Source organism: Naumovozyma dairenensis, chromosome 5 (assembly GCF_000227115.2).
Source record: "Naumovozyma dairenensis CBS 421 chromosome 5, complete genome".
In the NCBI taxonomy this organism is placed as follows: Eukaryota; Fungi; Ascomycota; class Saccharomycetes; order Saccharomycetales; family Saccharomycetaceae; genus Naumovozyma; species Naumovozyma dairenensis.
In genome coordinates, this window is record NC_016483.1 from 182,464 (window position 1) to 205,745 (window position 23,282).

Sequence of the window (23,282 nt, forward strand, 5' to 3'; positions counted from 1 at the left end):
AAGCATTTCGTTATGAATCATATGATACGGACATAGATATCGAATGACTTTTCGTTATAGTTTACAATGATTATATTGTGAGAAATATGTAATTATATATATATATATGTCTATTGCTTAAAAATATTGTCACCTTTATTTATTTGAATCTTTTTATCTTGACCCCCACTAATAATCCCCACTTTTTCAGCCCATCTAACCGCCAACACTTTATCATTAATACCTTTCTTCACTGATTTATCTTCTCTTGTGATGGTATACATTGGAGAACTGGATCTAACGTCCCATACCTTGACAGTCCCATCATGAGACCCAGAACATAACATATATTCATTTTCAGGACAAGTATCCAACGAAACTACGAAATTCTTATGACCGATCAATTGCTGTTGAGTAATCTTTGATGATGAAGAATCCATTCTTGGATCATGTAACGTGATATGTCTTGCACTAGACCCACAAGCTAACAGATTCAAAGTTGGCATTTGAACCAAAGATAATAAAGAATACGAAGTAATTTTGGTATCTACACATCTTGCTGTGACTAAATCCCAAGTTTTTATGGTATGATCTTGTGATACGGAGTAACCTACAGTATTATCATTTATATCGAAATTTGTTTGTTCCACAGGGGCCGTATGTGATTCTAATAAAGCTAATGGTGCACGTCTTCTAATGGTACCATCTTTTAATGTTAGCTTCCTCCTCTTCTTTGCTGCGGTTGAGATCTTATTATCAGGATTCTTAATTTCTTCCATTGGATCCACTGTAGTCATTTCTTTGTAAATGGTAGACCAGAACCCAATTGCATTATCGTAGGAGGATGATAGAATTCTTGAAGTTGGGATGGATACATCAAGGGATACTACTGGAGCTTTATGACCTTCTAAGATAGCCAAAGTTTTCCCATCTTCCACGTCTTCATCATCATCTTGTTCAGTGGCGTTACTGTTGTTTAGTTGATCATTTTTAGTTTTCCATAAACGTAACGTTCTATCATTACCTGCAGAGACCAATCTCGTATTTGAGATAAATTTGACAGCTTTGATTGGACCTGAGTGACCACTATATTGTTTTTGTACTTTCCCATCCATATTCCAAGTTCTAACTACCCCATCATAGGACCCACTAATTATTGCTTTGTTATCGGTATCTCTAGATACATCAAGGGAACTGATCCAATCTTCATTGTTGAAACTGGATAGAAATGATGGTGGTAATACAGCTCTTGTATATTCTAAATTCAAAGAATTTTCAGAAGATAACCCTTTCTTGGTTAAATATTCCTGTAAGGAGGTACGTAATAATTCACCATCTACTAAGAAATCGAATGGAATTGGAGTAGGGGATTCTAGGATGTGATTAACAATTTCTGATAGACCATATCTTTTCAATGTTATTGGGACATACATTGGTGTGTCCTGGACATGAAGGGATTCATCCTTTTCACGAGTGAAAAATCTAATTTTTAATTGGGATTTATCTGGAGCTTCTTCTGATGACATCTTGATCTATGGGGGGCGCTATGCTCGAGTATTCCAGGTGGCCTGACTTAAAATTACAATTGAATATATAAGTATTTTGTATGTACCTCTTCTTATACTAGATTTGGTTTTTGGATATTGATTGATGATCTGAGCTAACCGTTAACAGTTGTACGTTAAACAATAATTCGAGATGAGCTGAGCTAAGCTAAGCTGAGATGAGATGAGATGAGCTGAACTTGTTTTGAAAAAATTTTCAAAATTTCAAGAAAATATTTAAAAATTTGAAAATTCCGGGTAACGCCCCCTGCTTGGGAAATTTAGCCGCCCAGCTCTTTCCCCGCCGAATAATAAGGGGTTCGATCCCTCCAATGCGTAAAAAACTATTATGTCATACATTTTGACCCTTTCATAACATCAAGAATATGATTCTTCATGAGCTTCTCCTGTTGAGTACTCTTTACATCACTCTATCTATGAATTCATATTCTTTGCTCCAATAATATTATTAGAGACCAGTACGTGCCCAGCACAGCCGAATAGGATTGATGGAAAAGAGACATCTTAATAAGATGATCTTATCCTATAAAGTTTATTAGTGACTTTCTCATCAAATTGCCATTCGTAATCAATATTTAGAGCTTCAACAAAAGCACTTACAGCAGCTTGTCCGAGAAATCACAAGAACCATCATGGCATGGGAAGAAAAAAAGGCATGCATGCATCAATTCAATTTTAGAAGTGGTATTATCCATGTAGAGATATTGACTTATACATGTGCATATGACCGCTCAACAGTATTGCCCCGATGATCCAAACCCACGTTGTTATTTATTGTATACGTATTAGCTTATATTGTGTTGTGTTCATGTATATTATATTATAATATATTACATTGTGTTATTCTATAGTGTATTATGTACGTATATGTTTGCAGCGTAAAAAAGATGATCTACGCTTTTTCGGGATTGGCACATATGATGCACGGTTTTTGTACGGGCAAATCGCTGGTAGATCTGAATGGTACTAAACGTACAAAGGTAAGAAGAGATAATCGCAATTGGCATACATTGTAGGTAGGTTGGTTCCTTAACCGTGCAAGAAGGCACTAATTGACGTATTATTGCAGCTAGAGAAACATTCTTGTCCACCTTATAGTTGATACATGTGGTATAAGTATAGATTAACCTTGCTGTAATTCTAATCACTTAGATAGGTATTTACTTTTTACTCTTCTGGAGAAAGAAAGATCTACGTAAGTAGAAAAAAAAGTATTTTTTATTCCTTAAATGGACAAAAAATACCTATTATTAACTTTTAGTGGTGCTGAATGGCTTGAAAGTCCGAGTAAGTCGAATTCACACCAACACACCAACATAATGAATGATTGGAGACCCTGTTGACGATCGATCAATATTAAATCCGTGGTCTTGATGTCTAAAGAAAAAAAATGTATAAAGAGACCTAGTTTCTTATAGAAAGAAATCTGATGGTTCTTTGTTATTGTTTTATTCCTACTCTTAAGTTGTGAAATAAAAAAATACAGCAAACACAAATTGGGTTAATCAGACATATAAAAATGAAGGCAGTTGTTTTAAAAGTTTTATTTGGACTTTTAGTCACAGCTGCTACTTCGTCTGCTGTTTTACAGGTTTCATCAGATACATTATATTCTGAACAAAGAACAATTGTCGGTGATGTCATAGTTATGGATGGTTCTTCTTTATTGATAACACATGACCCAGAATTAGGAATTTTAAGTGGTACTATTTCAAACAATGGTAACTTATGTATTGGTACCACTGATACTACAAGTATCATGTCCATTGATATACTTGCCACAAATATTGAAAATAAGGGAAACTTAATTATTGATAACGGGGTAGCTGGTGATAAAACTACAACAGTCAAGGTTGCCTCATTAGATAATAGTGGGAATTTACTTATTGATTTAAAGGACTCAATGGAATCTTTAACTGTAACAAACTCATTTGTTAATACCGGTTATATGTCATTATCCCATGTTACTCTTCAAGGCTACGATGGTGTCTTTACCTTTAAAGGTCCAACATCTGGTATTACAAATTCTGGTACTATTGATGTCAGTGGTACTAACATCACAATTGATTATCCAATCTCTGGTGGTGGTTGTATTTATGGGAATGAGTGGCGTACTGATTTAACTGTCAACACTAATTATCAACATGATCAAACATTTTGGATGCAGAAGTCAGATAGAGCATCATCAATTACCTTACTTGGTGCTGGTAAATATATTCCCGTTATTAGAGGGTTCAACTCTGGAAACAAAATTCAATTTGGTAGAAATATTCAAAAGTACGATGGTACTATCACCACCCCATCCTATAATCCAGACACAGGTATTGTGACCACATCAAACATGTATGGTACTTTCCAAATTGATATTGGTAAGGGATATGATGGAAGTAAAATTAAAAGTGAACAATCCAATTCGTGTCCAACTGTTTCTGACTCCTCTTGCTATGCACCAGCTTTAACATACGGAGATGATGCTGTGGAACCGGCTGCAGCAACTGAAAGACCAACATCATGTGCTTCCAGGCCTGACCTTTCTATGGCAATTTGTAGCACCGTTCTTCCTTCTTTGTCTTCTTTTCCATCAAGTTATTCAACATCCCACATTTCCACTGGTATCTCATCAACCACAAATAATAATGGACAATGTGTGAAAACTGAAACTTCAACAAGTTACTTTTCAACACTACATACTACAACGTATTTCTATTCTAAAGTCTCAACGATTACTGCTCCAAGGACACGTACCTTTATTACCACTTATCATACTAAAATCTAATGAACTAATTGGTGATGAGCTTAAGTAACTTCATTGCCCACATTAATCAACTATAGACAGTTTGATATATAGCTATATATTGTATTTTTAGTTTTTAAAGCCTCAGATTTTAACTGTATATTATGGAACATAACAGAATAGTAATACTAATTTACCTAGCAACTTCAAACCTTGGCTAATGTCCTTTTCTTCAACTTCAACTCTGACACTTGCTCTGTTCTGTTCTCTTGTATTCAATACCGCTCGGAGTCCCAAGTCCAACTTGAAGCCGATGCCGGGCTTTTTCAGACGTTTTCTTTTTTCGTTCGAGCATCGGAAAGGAAAAGCTCAATGTTGATTTTTTGTATATGCAAATCTTGAATTAAACAATAGACAAAACTAATCCATTTCAATGACTAATCATCATTAAAGTGCACGAAACTGTATCAAAAACATACAAGACCGTTCATATAGCAAGACATTGCTGAAAAACGTAAAAGAGAAAAGAAATAGAATCGTCAACTAAAAATAAAAATAGCCATGGCATCATCGGTTCCCGGTCCCATCGAATTACCTGAATCTCGGTATGATCTATCCACATACTGGGGTAGAATCCGTCATTGTGCCGAGATTTCAGACCCAACCATGTTGTTAACCACCAAGAAAGATCTTGCTCATGCCCGTGAAGTCATCAGTGCATACCGTCATGGTTTAATAAAGACTCCCACTGAGGAATTTTGGATCGCTAAGAAACACCTAGATTCTACAGTACATCCAGATACAGGTGAGACTGTCATCTTACCCTTCAGAATGTCCAGTTGTGTCATCTCTAACTTGGTTGTTACACTGGGTATGTTGACTCCAGGGCTAGGTACGACTGGAACATTGTTTTGGCAATGGGCAAATCAATCATTGAATGTGGCAGTAAATTCTGCTAATGCGAATAAATCACATAAAATGTCGACGAAACAATTGATGACTAATTATGCTGCTGCAGTGACTGCGTCATGTGGTGTGGCCTTAGGATTGAATAGTGTGGTTCCTAAATTGAAGAACGTGACTCCAAATACAAAGTTGATTTTGGGTAGGTTGATCCCATTCGCCGCGGTGGTCACAGCTGGTATTGTTAATGTCTTTTTAATGAGAGGGAATGAAATTCAAAAGGGGATTTCTGTTTATGATTCTAATGGTGATGAAGTTGGGAAGTCTAAGAAGGCTGCATTTATCGCTGTTGGCGAAACTGCACTAAGTAGAGTCATTAATGCTACTCCAATCATGGTAATACCACCTTTAATTCTTGTCAAATTACAGAAGGGTGCGTTAATGGGTAAATCTGTTGGTATGCAAACTTTGGCTAATTTAGGTTTGATCGCAGCAACTTCATTCGCAGTCTTACCATTTGCATTAGGTGTATTCCCACAAAGACAATCCATTCATGTTAAGAAGTTAGAAACTGAATTACATGGGAAGAAGGATAAAAAGATAAAACCATAGACCTGGTTTATTTCAACAGAGGTATTTAAAAAAAAGCGAAAATGATAGAGGTAAATAAATAAAAAATGAATAATTAATAGATTAATCTTAAAATGATAGATGTAAAAAAAACTGATAAAATATAGCTGGTAATGTTTTTCATAATTAATGTAGTTAAATCTAGTTTTCCTGTGGTTAAGATTTTTCTTTAGATAGTCTAAGTAGAATATTTTTGTAGTAGTGAAAGTACTTGTCATTTGGGATGTGGCTCTATCATGTGACCGATATTTGTATTCTAACAACTGATTTCAATCACCGGCGCTATCAAAAAAAGACTCTCAGATTCAGCTTTTTGTAGAACAGTGAAGTCTTCTTCAGTCATCTAGACTTCTAGAAGGAGCATTTTATCAAGGTATAGGAAATATATATATATATATATATACTATAACAAAACAAACCAATTCATTTACTATACTATATAGAGTTGGAAAAAATGGCCCAATGTTTTCTATATATTTTTTTTTAATATTTATGTGAGGTTACTTAAGTTCCTCTAAATTATCGTCACTGTTAATAGAATTAAAGGTGAGTGTATACCTGAATGTTGTTAGGAGTAATTCCCTAATCCAGAGTACTAAATGAAAAAGTAACCCCGAACTATCACTACAAGTAATCAATTATATCTAACAATTCCACTCCATGAGTTTAGTTCCAAAAAATTTTATGGAAATCTCTACAGTTTATCAAATAAATATGTCATTGTTTCCAAACAGATATATATTACGTTTACAATAGAGTATTCAATAATTATGATAGTGTTGCTTTATAAAACCCGATAACTCTATGTATGGACTAGAATTGAAACTACCTTTTCTTTGTTTTTGTATTATATTTATCTGCTTTGATTACAAGCAAGATCACCCCAGACGGCCCGGTGAAAACAACGGAGAAGGGAACATACGCACCGCGATGGCTGCTTTTTTTTATGTTTCTGCAATATCAAGTTTCTTCTATAGCAGTATATCTAGTATCGATGAAGAGGTAAAGGGAAACGTAGGTAAGAGTGAAAACATCATAAAACAACAAAACAAATTGGGAAGAACGACCATATAATAGCTGCTTATTATTTATTTGGTTTGGCTACATTGTCATTGCTAACACAGAAGGAATTTCAAATATCTCGGCAGCCACCCAGTTTTCTATTTTAATTGCTAAAGGAAGGATATTTTATCTTATCTTCGATCGGATTTACCATTTAGTATAATTAACATACGTCCAGACTACACTAGAACAACTAGCACAATATGAGTGCAGTAGAAACGGTTCCAAAAGATGAAGCCATGTTTCGGTCCGCGGTGATGTCCCTAGTTCAACTATACATACCTCAAGAAATAGCAAGAGATGCTGTCTATACGTTGGGACAACTTGGCATAGTACAATTCCGTGATTTAAATTCAGAGACAAATTCTTTCCAAAGAACATTCGTTGATGAAATTAGAAGATTAGATAATGTTCAAAGACAATATCGTTATTTCTTCAAACTATTACAAAAACATAATATCCCATTATATGAAGGGGCCATTGAACAATATGATCGCCCTAGTAATTTGAACGATGCGAACATAATGAGTCAATTAATTGTTCCTCCAAGTACATCCGCAATCGATGATCATGTTCAAAATGCTGCTTTGTTAGAGCAGAGATTGGTCCAAATGGAGGAGGCCACTGAGCAAATTGAAGCTCAAAAGGTTGATCTTGAACAGTATAGAATTGTATTACAATCTGGGGACCAATTTTTTCAATCAGGTGACTCCATGGCTTTAGCTGCCACCGCAACAGTGGTAGATTTGGAAGATACTCTAAGACGTTCTTCCATCACCATTAACTTCGTGACTGGTATTATTCCAAGAGATAAGATTAATACTTTTGAACAAATCCTATGGAGAGTACTAAGAGGTAATTTGTTTTTCAAACATATTGAAATCGAGCAACCAATCTTTGATGTCAAGACCCAGTCATATATCGCGAAGAATGCTTTCATCGTTTACTCTCATGGTGATTTAATTCTAGATAGAATTAAAAGAATAGCTGAATCTCTAGATGCTCATTTATATGAAATTGATAAAAATCCAGAGAGTAGATCCCAAAAATTATTAAAGATCAACGAAAACTTGAGTGATTTATATACAGTTTTACAAAGCACTACAACTACTTTAGAAAGCGAATTATTTGGCATTGGTCAAGAATTAAATTCATGGTATCAAGATATTGCTCGTGAAAAATCAACATATGAAACATTAAACAAATTTAATTTCGATAAGAACAGGAAAACTTTAATCGCTGAAGGTTGGATCCCTGAGGATGAATTAAGCTTTTTGAAAGATTGTTTAGTTCAAATGACTTCCAAGTTAGGTGTCGATGTACCATCAATCATTCAAGTATTAGGGACTAATAAGACTCCACCAACTTTCCATAGATTGAACAAATTCACTCAGGCTTTCCAAAGCATTTGTGACTCATATGGTGTTCCTCAATATAGAGAAGTTAACCCTGGGTTGCCTACTATTGTTACTTTCCCTTTTATGTTCGCAATTATGTTTGGTGATATGGGTCATGGTTTCATCATGACTATGGCTGCATTAGTCTTTGTCTTGAATGAAAAGAAATTTGATAGGATGAAAAGAGGTGAAATCTTGGATATGGCTTATACAGGTAGATACATTATCTTATTCATGGGTTTATTTTCAATGTACACTGGGTTCCTTTACAATGATATATTCTCAAGATCCATGACATTGTTCAAATCTGGTTGGGAATGGCCAGAAGATTTCAAAGCTGGTGAAATGCTCTATGCTAAGAAAGTAGGCACATATCCAATTGGTATTGACTGGGCTTGGCATGGTGCTGAAAATTCGTTATTATTTTCTAATTCCTATAAGATGAAATTATCCATTGTTATGGGGTTCATTCATATGACCTATTCTTACATGTTTTCATTAGTGAACCATTTACATTTCAAGTCTATGATTGATATTGTTGCTAATTTCATTCCAGGTTTACTATTCATGCAAGGTATCTTCGGTTATTTGAGTGTTTGTATCATTTACAAATGGTCAGTGGATTGGATAGGAGACGGAAAGGCTGCTCCTGGATTATTAAATATGATAATTAATATGTTCTTGGCGCCTGGTACCATTGATGAAGAACTATATCCTCATCAAGCTAAAGTTCAAATCTTTTTATTGGGTATGGCATTACTTTGTGTTCCATGGTTATTGTTAATGAAGCCATTACATTTCAAATTTACTCATTCAGAAAAGAAGAATTCCTTCCCAACTGCCGATGATATTGAAACACAAGCTTTGTTACATGATGAAAATGAAGACGAAATTGCTGAAACTGAAGGAACGATTGCTGCAAATAATGATTCTGAGGAAGGTGAAGGTCATGGCGAAGAGCTTGGAGACGTCATTATCCATCAAGTTATTCATACTATTGAATTCTGTTTGAATTGTGTTTCGCATACTGCATCATATTTAAGATTGTGGGCTTTATCATTAGCTCACGCACAATTATCTAGTGTTTTATGGTCAATGACACTTGAACTTTCCTTCGGTGTTCCTGGTGCTTTGGGTGTGTTCATGACAGTTTCTTTATTTACTTTGTGGTTCTGTTTAACTATTGCTGTTTTGGTTATGATGGAAGGTACTTCAGCCATGTTACATTCTTTACGTTTACATTGGGTTGAATCCATGTCTAAGTACTTCGTTGGTGATGGTATTCCTTACGAACCATTCGTTTTCCAATATCTTGATATGGAAACAGATGTTGCTAATAACGCAGGAAATATTGCTGCATAAATAAGTAACTGACATATATATATATATATATATATATATCATGGGATACAAATAATGTTGAACATTAAATTACAACGTATCTACACAAAATTTTTTTTACCAGCTATCGTATATAAATATTACATTTTGAATCAAGGCCGGCTGTAACCATAATTTCTCTATGTAAATTCACTTTATTTTCCGTAGTTTCCTTTAAAGCAGTAATATCAGAATCCATTTCTAAACAAGTAATAAACCCAGAATGAGAATCATTCCATGTTTTTACACATTCACCATTCTCAAGCGACCAACATTTAATAGTCTTATCGTCACTACAAGAGAATAAATAATTACCTCTAATTTGTAAATCTTTAACCCATGATGAATGACCTTTCAAAGTCATAACACATTTCATGATAGGGTTGTTACCATTTGGTATAGGAGGTCGATGCATTAAGAATCTTGGAGTGGGAATTTCCCAAATTTTAATCAATTTATCTCTAGAGGCACTAGCACAATATTTGAACCCTAGTTTCATGTAATCTTCTGCATTGATACCATCTGAAGGTGGTTGCCGTGCTATTGTCACTTTCGTAGCATCATCATCGTCTTCTTCTTCCTTGGAATCATTCTCGTTCTGTGGCATGATTAAAAATGGAATAAATTTAACACACTCTATGGGGAAATCATGACCTTTCCCTATGGATAACCCATTCCCTGAGGGCCAATGAGTCAATCTAAGACTTGAATCTTGTGACCCAGACAATACGTATTCATTGAACACATCAATGGATCGTACCCAATCCAAGTGAGCTGGAATGGAATTTATACAATATGCGGTGCTAGTATTCCAAATCTTAATAGTAGTGTCTCTAGAACATGATGCTAGTAGAATATCATTGCCGTGAATGAATAATTTATTTTGTGAAACTATATGTTCATGACTTATTAATGATCTTTGTAATTGAAATTTATTTTCCGTCACAATCCATTTGTATAATTTTATTGATAAGTCTTTGGAAGTTGTCGATATGATTGCCGAGCCTTCCTTATCTGATTTTAAGAGTATGGAATCGATTGAAGTGATTCCTTTGAAATGTGCTTGTATGGATGATAAGGGTAGTGATGGATTAAAAATGTCAAATGCGTATAATTTCCCATGATCTGTGCCTATGAATATGATAGGTAATCGAGGATGTAATTTAACAGAAGAGATGGATGTGTCCACCGTGATAGAATAATTCGGGAAGGTCTTCGGTATCCATGAGATATTAAGTGATTCAGAATCAATCGTATTGGTATTATCATGTTTTTTCGCTTCTTGTTGTAATGTATCTACTTGATTTGTTAAATCCCGACAAGTTTGTTCTAAAGTCATAATATGTCGTTGCAATCGTACAATAGAATTCCACTTCCTTGGGAGCAACAAAGGGTTGACCTCATGTGTACTCTCTGTATTATCAGAAGGCAAGAGGAATAAACCTTTCAAAGATGCTATCAAAGATTTTTCATCAAGATCTATGTCATCACCATTATTCTCGAGAACACTTGGAGTAGCTTTTTCCCGTTCATTATATTGCCATTGAACATAGTCTATTATGCTTCTATCAAGGTCTTCCTTTGATTCCTTCGTCAGTGGCAATTTCCAATGTATTTGCATGCTTCATACACTTGTGTATTGGGTCATTTCTCACAGATACATTGCACTTGTTTAGCCTAAGTAGATTACCCCAGAAAGACTTTATTAAAGATATTTTGACCAAAATTTTTCAGTCGTGTTTGTTTATGTTTACATTTCGATAAAAATTACGCGTCACAAAGATTTTACATTTAAATCTTTGTGACGCAAAAAATATGGTGTTGTGTCTGTGACACCGTGCTGCCTGACTCACTTTTTAATTTTTTTATTTTTTTTTTATTTTTCGGGAATTCTAAAATTTAAATATTTGCCGTACGTAGATTTGTTATGAGAGCTGTTGTGGAAAATAATATTAATTGCCGCGGTAACAGGGTAACCCTTAACCCTCTGGTGTGTCAGTAATTCCTATCTATTTTTTGTTCCTCATTATTATAGCAAAAAATACATAGCCATAGTGCCTAGAAGTATACATAATAATGTGTGAATTCACATGAGGTACTGTTTGGAAATTAATCCTTATCAAACCTACATTGTAAACCTGAACTTAGGGCAAATGTACTTTGAAAATTTTTGGAAAGGGCCTGTTAATAGGGCCTATACTAGGGTAACAGCTGTACCGAGCCTTGTCAACGAGAAGAAAATGCGGGATATGAGAAGAAAGATGCGCGGCCTTAGGCCGTTTCCATAGAGACGGACATTACGGTCGACAAGTCCCCAATGATAACACAGGTTAAAACCTCTCCAAAAGTAGGGTTTTCCAGCATTACAGTTGTCCCAAAAGGCAGCTTCCACCCGCCTCCCCCCTTTACGGCTCACAAGCCCTGCGCGAGTAACAAGAACCGCACGGGTAATAAACTCAAACAAACTCAAACGGAATTTAAAACTGTGAGATTTGGAGCCGGTAAAGTTTCAATTATGGTAAGGAACATGTTGAACAAATAATCTTACTTCAAACTGGAAAAAAAGCTGCAACCTTTTGGCTCCAAGTTAGAGGATTATTTTTATCAATCTCCGTACTTAATCTTATTACGTACATTTAAGTCGATCCTTCGAATTACTAAGAACTGCCTACTTTGAAGGAAATTTCTGCATAACGTGTTAACAATTTAATAGCCAGAAGGAAAAGAAACCTTTCTTTAGTTTATCAGATCAAGTATTTTTAAACACTATTCACTAAGAACCTGTATAACCATAGACCGCCGCTAAGGTATACCATCAACTAATCTTCAAAGTTGTTTACTTTTACCACATATCTGGAATAACCTTTCAACTTAAATACTAAAAATCTTTTTTTATTCCCTATTATTAGTTCAAAAACCTGGACACACTACGAATAAAGGAAACCAAACGGAAATAAAAGAATTATCATAAGAACCGATTTAAAAGTGGGTAAAGAACAAAAATGCCAAATTTATTATCAAGAAATCCGTTTCATACTCATCATTCAAGTGGAAACTTGAATCATGCCAATAATCATCGCCATGATAATGCATCACCAACCACATCAAGCACACACCATCATGACCAACATCATCAAGCACCCACTTTAAAAAGAAGCTCAAAATCATTCTTAAACTTCATAAGTAGAAAGCCAAGTACCGATTCCATTAGAAGTGAGAAATCAAATGATTCTACGTACAACTCACCGACCAGTACTCATAACAATCATTCAGGTTATCACACCGATTTAGGTGGTCAAGCTTCACCAAAGCAAAGTCATTCCATGGCTGAATTGAAAAGATTCTTCAGACCTTCCATGAACAAAAAACTTTCCATGACTCAAATGCATACTTCATCTCATACAGGAACAAATCATTTTTCTCCACCCTCCTCTACATCAACATCTACTTTAAATTTGAACGCTCATTACGTCCATAATAACAATAATGTTTATCCATCTCATCCACACGGTTCCACTGATCATCATGCTCATACCCAATCAGCAATACCTCCAAGTACAGACTCCATCTTATCATTATCAAATAATGTAAATATATACCATGATGATTCTATCCTAGCTCAAAAATACGGGAAATTAGGAAAATTATTAGGTGCCGGAGCAGGTGGATCAGTGAAAATCTTAGTAAGACCAACAGACGGTGTCACATTTGCGGTAAAAGAATTCAGGCCAAGGAAACCGAATGAATCAGTGAAAGAATATGCTAAGAAATGTACTGCCGAATTTTGTATCGGTTCCACTTTACATCATCCAAACATTGTTGAAACTGTCGATATCTTCTCGGATTCGAAACAGAATAAATATTTCGAAGTTATGCAATATTGTCCCGTGGATTTTTTCGCTGTCGTTATGACGGGTAAAATGTCCCGTGGTGAAATTAATTGTTGTTTGAAACAATTGTTAGAAGGTGTGAAGTATTTGCATTCAATGGGGTTGGCTCATCGTGATCTGAAATTGGATAATTGTGTCATGACGGAAGATGGGATTTTGAAATTGATCGATTTCGGGAGTGCTGTTGTATTTAGATACCCTTTTGAAAACGAAATTTCAATGGCTCATGGGATTGTTGGGAGTGATCCATATTTGGCTCCGGAAGTTATTACCTCTACGAAACGTTACGATCCTCAATGTGTAGATATCTGGTCCGTCGGGATCATTTATTGTTGTATGATGTTGAAAAGATTCCCTTGGAAGGCTCCTCGAGATACCGATGAAAATTTCAGATTATATTGTTTGGAAGATGATATAGAACATGATTATGTGCAGTCTGCTAAACATCACGAACAACTATTAAAGGAGAGGAAAACGAGACGTCAAAGAATGCACGACGGTACTCATGTAGAAGAAAAGGAGGAACAACAGCAGACAGATGGTCATCAAAACGCTTCTGGATCCCCTGATTGTAAAACGAACGATGGACAACAGCAAACAGAGACAACGGCAAAAGATAATGCTCAAGAAGAAATTCCATCGAAAACTATAAAAGCCAAACTAGAAGAAGAAAAAGGACAAAAAGAAGCCCCTCATTCGCCGCTGCAGCCAAGACAAGAGCAATCACCACCACCACCACCAAAGGAACAACTTGATAATGTTCAGCAACTCCCCACACCGCAGGTAAGCAATACAAAAGCAGAAAAAGATGTTCAAAGAAGCCCGCTGGTCAACGAAGTGGAACAATGTCAAGGAACAACGGAGCAACCTAATGTTCAACATCAAGAGTCTGCAACAAAATCAATTGGTGCAGATAGTCGTCAGCAAGGAAGTGATCAAAAATCAATAATGTCTCATAAAACTACTGCAACTCAAAACCATGGTCCACATCCTCATCATAAGAAGACCATTCATGGTCCTTACCGTTTATTACGTCTATTGCCTCATGCATCAAGACCAATAATGTCAAGAATTTTGGAAGTCAACCCAGAAAAGAGAGCTACTCTCGAGGATATTTTCAATGATGAATGGTTCAAAGACATCCCAGCTTGTACCATGAATGAAAAGAAACAAGTAATAAGAGCTCCTGGTCATCATCATACTGTGGTCAAAGAGGAAAATGCTCATTTAGCGACTTATAAAGTTTAATAAATCTATTTTCACCTCATCTCCAAGTCTACTTTTTTTTCTCTCTCTCGTTGTATTATTAACCTAATATCGCCACCCATTTCCTATTACAACAACCACAAAATAACGAATATACGAATAATGATTATTTATTTTTATTTGAATGATCCCTGCTGCAAATCATAACTGTCATCCTTTTATCATTTCCACCGAACAAAAAAACATTAATAATAATGATAAAGAAAATTACCAATACATCACCTAAAAATCACATGTGAGAACTTTAATATAAATCTACCGGCATAGATATCTTTATATATATATATATATATACTTCCCTTTTTTTTCTATCGACTCCACTTTATATAATGTTAAAAAAATAATAATACTTTAATTAATCTTTTCCTAAAATGACATTAGGGATACAATATTTATGCTAATTCAAAGTACTGGCAAAGGAACTGAATATCTTTACTACTTTGAAGTTCAGTTTGAAGGAATTAGATTATGGGTATTATCGCAATGGCTTTTACACTGTTCACTTAAAAATAGAACATCCGAAAATCAATTATTATTTACAGGCTATAATGCACTCTTTACTATATTCTCCTTCAGGACAGTTATTTTTGTAGTAGCATCATGGTTTATCGAAGTACCTGGATTATTTAAAAGGTACATATTATACGTCCCCCATTTTTCAGAAAAAGTCGAAGTACCATTGAGATAAATAGTATTATCGAATCGAAATGATAAATATAGTAACATTCTCCAGATTAAAAGATCTCTACCTTCATTTGTATTCACAAGTTTATTTAAATCTTCCCCATGATGGTACAATTTTCTCTCTAAAATGAAATTTACTAATTCGTCATATCCCCAAATGACAGGGGCTTTCTCATTACCATGTAATATTGATTGTAATAATAATCTATCATCAATAAATATATATTGATAAATATTTACTAGTCTTTCAATTATTGGATTTTTCATTTGGAAAAGCTCATAGAATTTCAATTTAAAAAAATTCATTCTCATGATATGACTACGACGGAGGTTGGAATGCAGCTTTTGGAAATCCAAACTATAAGGTGAAATATATCGAGCATCACCAATAACCTCATTCTGAAAAGGGTCTTCATTTTGGACTAGAGAATCACTTAATTTTTTAAATCCACCGGGATTCAAACAATTCCATAATGCTACCCTTGGCCAAAAATAACATATCAAGACGGTACATTCTTCAAATATCAAACTTAACAATATGAAATTCGGTATCTTTTTAAATTCATTCCTACTTCGAAGTGATTCAATAAAATCCTTCCTATTTATTTTCAAAGTCGATATAGTTGTATTGTCAATTTCTAATTGTCTGAAAAGAGTACGCAAATCATATTTGGTGGTGGATCTATATGCTTTTATTGTATTCTTAATCCCATCTCTATAGTAACGTAAAAGTGTTGTACCTAAACGATACCATTTTGTTATTGATTTCCTCCATTTAGGTATTTTGGGATCAAAGATGACCTGTTGGAATATTTTATTCTTGGGAAATTGTGTTCTTGGCAATGTTCTTTGAGAATTTATCTCTGGTGTGAAACTCGCTACTTTTGTGATATCATTATCATTTTGGAATTGTAATTTATTTGTCAAGTATAAAGCGTGTAGTTGTGCGAAAGTCTTATTAGTTTTCAAGGACTCATTGAATGTTTCTTTAGAAGAAATATCGATCGGTTGATTAAATCCAATTTTTGTTAACGAAGAGACTGGTTTGGATACCACTTTTTTTGTCGAATAAAGACGTATTATGGACATCTTCGTTCCATGATTGCTAAACATCGTTAGCTTGACTATAGTCTTCTCAGTGGGTCTCCTCAGTGGGTTCTGTCTTTAGATTTCTTTCAAGTTAGATCAGTCACTATTTTCTTAAAATGGGAAAATGATAACTTCATGTTAGATTTTTAATTAGACCATGTAAAAGGGTAGGAATCGCCAAAAACGCAAATAAAATGGATAAGATAGCTTTTTTTGATATAGATTAGATATATAATTCTTTGTAGAGGTATTATTATGAAACTATATATCTTGATTTACTTTTTACTGGCCTGAATGAATGCATTTGCCTCTTCTACTGCAGCTTTAGATTCTGTCAAATCTTCTTGACCGTCATATGATTGTAAGAATTGTTCCAAATTCTCTTTAAACTCTTCAATCTTAGTATATAACGTAGGCAGTAATCTTTCAGTATCTTCTAATACTTCTACTTGTTTCTTAAGATCATAAGGATCGACATTACTATCTTGCTTTAATTTTTCCACATTGGCTTTTTGTTCTTTAATTTCTTCTTTGTAATAACTTTCCTCTTTGATTAGTCTTTGCAAAGCTTTTGTTTTAATTTCCAATTGAGTAGGGGCCATTAGGATATGTAAGATATCTGTGACGTTTTGCAGATCTTGTTTCCAGTGTCTGTCTTAGAGTATTATTGTACTTTCATGTAGCGTTTCATTTATGTATGTATGTATGTATGTATGTATGTATGTATGTATGTATGTATGTATGCATATGGTGGAATTTCACACATTAGAACTTTCTTGAATTCACTTCCAATTCTTCAACAACAAGAAAGACAAGAAACAAAGAATAAACTTCTAAAGGATGAAGCAAATAAGATATGAAAAATACTATGGATTAGGAGTGTGATCATACGATCTCATCTTCATAAAAACAGAAATCATAAAAATGTTGATTATAGGTTAGAAATGGTGATTCTACCACCTACTCACTATCCTAAATATCTTCATTCGATAACAAAACAAGGTGCTATAATACTGTAAATATATATGATATTATACTATAGAGTAAATTACAATTATTATATGCAGTCATTATACTTGTCCCTTGTGTTTAAATTTCGCTATATACGCTACTAGTCATACTTATGATATCAATATTTTCAATTTGTTTTTGTAATATCTTCAATGAATCCCTTTCTGTAGCTGTTTCACTTGACAAGCAAGGTTGGCATTTTTCTAAGCATTTCAAAGAAGCATTGATTTTTTGATCATTATCATTTCGAGTTAATAATGAAGTTTCTTCATCAGATAATGATGACTCAGTATCATCTTCTAATTTGAATAATAATGGTTTCACATATGTGAAGTGCACGTTACTTTTTACAATCTGATTTTTCATCTGTGGGAAGTTTAATGATCTTGATATAGTAGGCTTAAAGTTACTCTTTGGTATTGACTTAATTTCCAAATCCTCTACTGAATAAATGGAAGATAGGGATTCCTTAGCTGTACAATATCCTTCATCAGAAGTGTTGCTATTACTGAATGTATAACTTTTCCGTTCTTGCCCCTCATCCTCATCATCATCAGAACTCCATTGTTCTGACGTTCCTGTATATTCAGGACTTGAAATCATATCCTTTAAAGGACTGGAACTTATACTCTCGATGATGGGAGTCTTCGAGAAATCTAGAAAATCTATATCGCCTTGGAATTCAGATTGAATAATTTTCGGAGTGGTTAAACCATTCATCTTTTCCATTTTTGATTTGTTATTTTTCTTTATAACATGGTTTAATATTCTATCAATTTCATTTTCCAATAAAAAATTAGTTGACGGGTTTTTATTATTATTATTATTATTATTATTATTACCTTTGTTAGTGGTAAGTAAATAGTTATCATCTGCTGTTGAACCGTATGCATCTAATATCTCTTCAAATAATATTTCACTCTCAGATTTACCATTCTTTTCGCTGATAGGGATATGATGATTCAAATTTGGTGCAACTGGACCAGCAGTAATAGGGTATGCATGAATGTTTTGATTAGAATTAGGTAATATAGGAACGGGTAATTCCAAGGGATCCTTTAATCTTACTTTTTCTTCATAATATATTTCATTTGATAGTTCTTCCTTCTCCTCGACAGTTATTAATGGAAGTTTTGTCTTGGTAGGTTCCTTTGTTGATGGCTTTATCCTTCTTTTAATTGTTTCTTTCCTTTTAATATATGTGGGAGCTGTAATATTTCTTACATTAGCAGTCCGGATACGAGGGTTTTCTTCATATTTATTATTATATGAGATCTTTGGATCTGAACTGACTATGGTGGTGGTATTAATCGGTTGTTTACCTTTTTGTCTTTTATTAAAATCATGTAGGAATAATTCTGGTACTGACTCTAATCGTTGTTTTATTTTCATTGTCCCACCAAACCTTCTTGACAATCTTTTACCTTTATTGGGTTGATGGAAGATGATATCATCTTGTACATCTTCCAGGAATGGACTTGTTTGGAATATGGGTAAATTTGCTATATCTTCTGCTGTTAATGTCAGAGATGATGGTCTTATTACATCTACACCTTTTTCTATCCTTTCTCCTAAGAACTTTCTAGGCATTATTTGTCTTGTAATTGATCTTGCGTATATGGTTTTTCCATACCAAATTCTTGGCCTAGGATTCTAAAATGGAAAATGAAATAAGAGAAGGAGTAACTAAGAAGCAGTTACTTTTATAAAAGAAGACCCACCAGGATCATCATCCATACAGACGCAGAAACCTCAATTAAAACAATTGCCGCACGTTTTTTACCAGAACGTTGCCCAGTAATTTGTAGGATATCCATCTTCCCCCACTCCCATGCTTACGTATAGAGCAGTTGATCGTATTAGGGGCCAAACAAAACCACGTTTTCATTCATTCATTCGAGATCATGCTGGTTCTTTTTTGTTGTTGTCAGAGAGATGGCTGGTTTTTTTGTATATATATGTTTCCCTTACAACTGCGCTTGAAACGAACCGCTCGGAGTTCCCATCCAAAACAGTTCAGTGTTAAGCTCAGGTTAAGTAAGCGGTTCATAATAATAGACAGCAAATGTCCAGTCCAGTTCAGTTCAGTTCAGGTGAAGATGAACGTAAGTAGGGGAAGAGGAACTCCACGGGTTAGACTGATTATGTTTCGGTTATGTTATTTGAACTTTCTTCGTGGCTAAGAGCATATTTGCTATCATCAGAGACATTTACGTCGACGTTTTTGCTGACGCTTCAAAATGTGTCGAATGGAACGGCGTTATATGTGGGCAAGATCATCGATCATCTTACAACAGTCCCATAGAATTAGCGCATATTTATATAGAGTCTATGTAAATCAAAAACAAATATGTTTGAATATGTAATTCTATATTATTTGGTCTATTATTATCATATGCTTAATACTCTTTACTTGTACCAACCATGACGAATGCTGCTACCTTACGTAGTTAGTACCTTGTTTTTCTTCCCAGTCTTTCAATGCACTTTCCCATTCGTCATCATTATCTACATCGATTTCCTTATCTTGCATTTGTCTTTCCCTCTCTATCTGTTCTTGCCTTTCTTGTTCTTCCTTGTCGTATTGTTCCTTATTGTCTATCCATCTATCTTGTATATCATAATTCATCAACATTGCACCTTCTCTAGTTGCTTCTGCCCATACTGTATCCCCACCAACTTCTGATGCTCCAAATATGTATCCATTGGCTTTATCAATAGAAGCTTGTAAATTGATCATACTTTGTTTATCATCGATTGCTAATACTTCAAATGACACTAGATTAAAATCTGAAACTAATTCACTTATTGTCTCAGTCAATTTGCTATATTTTTTACTAAGCACACTAGAGCTTTCCTTTTCAATATATGGTAATAAGTAATCTAAATCTTGCACTTCAGTATAATAATCCAATCTAAATGGCAATTCACCGTATGATTTCAACATATCAATCTTTGAGAAAACATTAATTTGTGGTAAATCCATCATAAGCATTGACCTTAAAGCCAACAATAAAATAGAAACATATTGTGATGGAGAAGTAATATAATAACAGTCAATCAAATTAACCACACAAAATCTCATACTTAATTGTTTCTCTAATTTTTTAAAAATTTTAAAATATGACGAATGATGAGTAAACAATTCCACTTGACCAGGACAATCGAAGACTAAATAAGCTTTCTCCTCTTGAATTAATGATTTAATTTGTAAGATGAAAAGATCGATAGATTTATCTAATGATTCCACTGCATACATTAATCCACCGTTGGGTCCTAATTGTTGTTCTTGCATGACTTCTTCTACTGTGATAAAATCTCGAATATCAACGGCACATGGGTATGGTAATGAATCATTTGCTGGATCCATATTGATTATTTGACCATGTCTTCCAATGGCATTGAAAAATTGAGAACAACCATTACAATATGTAGATTTTCCTGATCCTGGTGGTCCGATGACTATTTGAGCAAATGACATTTCTTCGTTAGTGCGTTGATTCTTATCTAAATAAAAGTGTGTGTGTGTGTGTGTATATGGAGGGGGGAGGGTAATTTGAAAATATGTATCTATTCAGTTGTTATTAGTATAATTTCTTATCTCTTTCGTCCAAGATCGATGAGTTTATGCATTTTGTAAAGTTAGGTGGTTTTTCTGTTTCAATTTTTTTTCAGTGTTGAAAGCGTCACGAATATATATATATATAGGCTACACAATTAAACAATCAATAACATGGGGCCAACATGACAATTTTTTAATATATATATATATGTATGTATATGCTTTAATTTAAAAATACGGTCTATTGTGATATTATATTATTATATTGTAACAGTAGATGTGCGATGTCTATGAACGGTCAAACAAACCATCATCTTCGAATTCTTCGTCTTCAGAATATTCTTCCGACTCATCATTATCATCCTCGTCGTCGTCGCTGGTACCATCACTACTTCCATTTTCATCACTACTCATTTCCAGGGCATTCTCATTGTCACTATCAATAGCGATATCTTCTTCCTCAAGGGCAACCTTAGATAAAGTTTCTCCTTTAAAATTCCCCTTTGGTTCGACAATATAATTTCCTTCCACATAACAATTTGATAATTTAGCCTTCTTACCAATCTTTACATTAGGTCCAATAATACAATTTTCCAGAATGACATCATCATCCAATTGTACACCATGGAATAAGATGGACCCGGCGATACGACATTTAGCACCAATGATCCCCTCGTATGACATTGTTGATAATTTTACACTACTGCTCTTATCTTTAATTTTACAACTTGGATCCACGATTGAATCCAACCCGATTGATGAAGATGATGATGCCGGTGCCGTAGTGGTGGAATGAGATTTGATCTTTAGGATGAAACGTGTGGATTCCATCATGTTAATTAAATTGTTTGATCTTATGAAGAATGATGTTGTGGGTGGTAAGATGAAGATTGAGATTGTTTCTCTGGGGTGAGAATGTTGCCATGATCTTCTTGATAAATCTCTGAATAATTTGGAAAGAGGTTTGTTACAATTTATTGGGTCTTTAATTAATTCATTTGACTTTTTGAAATATGATGGTTTTATTGAAGTGGAATCTGTTGTTTCTCCTTCGTTGACATTTGTTGATGATGATGTTGTTGTTGCGGTTGATGGTACTGAATCAGCTCTGTCGTTATTATTATTCGAGGTTGTTGTGGGAGTCAATAATTTAACAAGTTCGTACGAACAGAAATAAATGGATGAATTATTTAAGTTAGTGGATACAGTTGTGTTTGGATATTTCCATAAGAGATGAGATCTTACTTGTAAATATTTACTTCTTGTTACATCATCTTTAGAATAAATATCTAATAAGATTGGTTGCTTTTCAGAGTTTTCATTTTCACTATAAATGGTAAAGAATTTTTTTTGGAATTTATTTAATTGTTTCTTATCATTTATTGTTGCGTCCAATGAATTTTTGTAATATACAGACATTGCTAAGTTATCATCATCTCTGTTTAGATATTGATCGATAAAAATTTGTGGAGGTATATCTGTTAAGAAATCACAAGGTAAAAGGACGAAATCGGTGTATATTTTGTCTAATAATTCCTTTTGTAATGATTCACCTGTGGATGATGTCTTGGACGGGATGAAATTGATTGATTTCAATTGTTGTAAATGATGAGTATGGTTCGAAAGGGATAAAGATTTAGAAATCAATTCGAATTGTTGATTTCTTAATGTCATGAAGGGGATTAAACCTTTCTTAATGATGGGTAATTCTTCTACACTAGCGACGATATTAATCTCTGCAAAGTTTGCTTGATCACACCAATCCAAAACGTATTCTATCATAGGTCTGTTAGCAATTGGTAATAGTGCCTTTGGTAAGAAGGGACCCTTAGCAATAGCAATGGATGCAGCGTCAACTACAGAGGTCTCTTTGCTCTCATTGCTTAAAGTAGTTGTAGTAGTAGTAGTAGTAGTAGTAGTGGTGGTGGTGGTGGTAGTAGCGGAAGATTGACGAGTGAATGGAGCCAAATTGTGGCCTCTCCCACAGAAAATGAAAGCTTGGATTGGCATAGTCAATTGATCAGTGGTTGCGCTTCTCTTGACAAGACCGAAGCATCTATCGTTTATAATCTGACTGTCAATCAATCCGTTAATATATCAATCAATCAATCAATCAATCAATCAGCCATG

At 34.4% G+C, this 23,282-nt stretch overlaps 11 protein-coding genes across 11 annotated transcripts; 4 read left to right on the forward strand and 7 right to left on the reverse strand.

Moving 5' to 3' along the window:
- Positions 1 to 110: 110 nt before the first annotated feature.
- On the reverse strand, positions 111 to 1,505 carry YTM1 (Ytm1p; the record flags this gene model as incomplete). The annotated part of the gene is made up of 1 exon (XM_003670102.1): positions 111 to 1,505. One exon carries the CDS (start codon positions 1,503 to 1,505, stop codon positions 111 to 113), a length of 1,395 nt encoding a protein of 464 aa, XP_003670150.1.
- Positions 1,506 to 3,063: 1,558 nt separating this feature from the next.
- NDAI0E00920 (uncharacterized protein) lies at positions 3,064 to 4,320 on the forward strand (the record flags this gene model as incomplete). The annotated part of the gene is made up of 1 exon (XM_003670103.1): positions 3,064 to 4,320. One exon carries the CDS (start codon positions 3,064 to 3,066, stop codon positions 4,318 to 4,320), a length of 1,257 nt encoding a protein of 418 aa, XP_003670151.1.
- Positions 4,321 to 4,839: 519 nt separating this feature from the next.
- FSF1 (Fsf1p) lies at positions 4,840 to 5,793 on the forward strand (the record flags this gene model as incomplete). The annotated part of the gene is made up of 1 exon (XM_003670104.1): positions 4,840 to 5,793. The coding sequence occupies one exon, from the start codon at positions 4,840 to 4,842 to the stop codon at positions 5,791 to 5,793; it is 954 nt and encodes a 317-aa protein (XP_003670152.1).
- A 1,283-nt stretch (positions 5,794 to 7,076) lies between these two features.
- Positions 7,077 to 9,632, forward strand: VPH1 (H(+)-transporting V0 sector ATPase subunit a; the record flags this gene model as incomplete). Its single annotated transcript, XM_003670105.1, has 1 exon — positions 7,077 to 9,632. One exon carries the CDS (start codon positions 7,077 to 7,079, stop codon positions 9,630 to 9,632), a length of 2,556 nt encoding a protein of 851 aa, XP_003670153.1.
- A 103-nt stretch (positions 9,633 to 9,735) lies between these two features.
- PAC1 (Pac1p) lies at positions 9,736 to 11,271 on the reverse strand (the record flags this gene model as incomplete). The annotated part of the gene is made up of 1 exon (XM_003670106.1): positions 9,736 to 11,271. One exon carries the CDS (start codon positions 11,269 to 11,271, stop codon positions 9,736 to 9,738), a length of 1,536 nt encoding a protein of 511 aa, XP_003670154.1.
- A 1,381-nt stretch (positions 11,272 to 12,652) lies between these two features.
- HRK1 (putative serine/threonine protein kinase HRK1) lies at positions 12,653 to 14,788 on the forward strand (the record flags this gene model as incomplete). Its single annotated transcript, XM_003670107.1, has 1 exon — positions 12,653 to 14,788. One exon carries the CDS (start codon positions 12,653 to 12,655, stop codon positions 14,786 to 14,788), a length of 2,136 nt encoding a protein of 711 aa, XP_003670155.1.
- Positions 14,789 to 15,349: 561 nt separating this feature from the next.
- On the reverse strand, positions 15,350 to 16,603 carry PNT1 (Pnt1p; the record flags this gene model as incomplete). Its single annotated transcript, XM_003670108.1, has 1 exon — positions 15,350 to 16,603. The coding sequence occupies one exon, from the start codon at positions 16,601 to 16,603 to the stop codon at positions 15,350 to 15,352; it is 1,254 nt and encodes a 417-aa protein (XP_003670156.1).
- A 251-nt stretch (positions 16,604 to 16,854) lies between these two features.
- Positions 16,855 to 17,181, reverse strand: RBL2 (Rbl2p; the record flags this gene model as incomplete). Its single annotated transcript, XM_003670109.1, has 1 exon — positions 16,855 to 17,181. One exon carries the CDS (start codon positions 17,179 to 17,181, stop codon positions 16,855 to 16,857), a length of 327 nt encoding a protein of 108 aa, XP_003670157.1.
- A 487-nt stretch (positions 17,182 to 17,668) lies between these two features.
- DSE3 (Dse3p) lies at positions 17,669 to 19,180 on the reverse strand (the record flags this gene model as incomplete). Its single annotated transcript, XM_003670110.1, has 1 exon — positions 17,669 to 19,180. One exon carries the CDS (start codon positions 19,178 to 19,180, stop codon positions 17,669 to 17,671), a length of 1,512 nt encoding a protein of 503 aa, XP_003670158.1.
- Positions 19,181 to 20,027: 847 nt separating this feature from the next.
- GPN2 (GTPase GPN2) lies at positions 20,028 to 21,071 on the reverse strand (the record flags this gene model as incomplete). Its single annotated transcript, XM_003670111.1, has 1 exon — positions 20,028 to 21,071. One exon carries the CDS (start codon positions 21,069 to 21,071, stop codon positions 20,028 to 20,030), a length of 1,044 nt encoding a protein of 347 aa, XP_003670159.1.
- A 369-nt stretch (positions 21,072 to 21,440) lies between these two features.
- Positions 21,441 to 23,162, reverse strand: GCD1 (translation initiation factor eIF2B subunit gamma; the record flags this gene model as incomplete). The annotated part of the gene is made up of 1 exon (XM_003670112.1): positions 21,441 to 23,162. One exon carries the CDS (start codon positions 23,160 to 23,162, stop codon positions 21,441 to 21,443), a length of 1,722 nt encoding a protein of 573 aa, XP_003670160.1.
- Between the last annotated feature and the right edge of the window lie 120 nt (positions 23,163 to 23,282).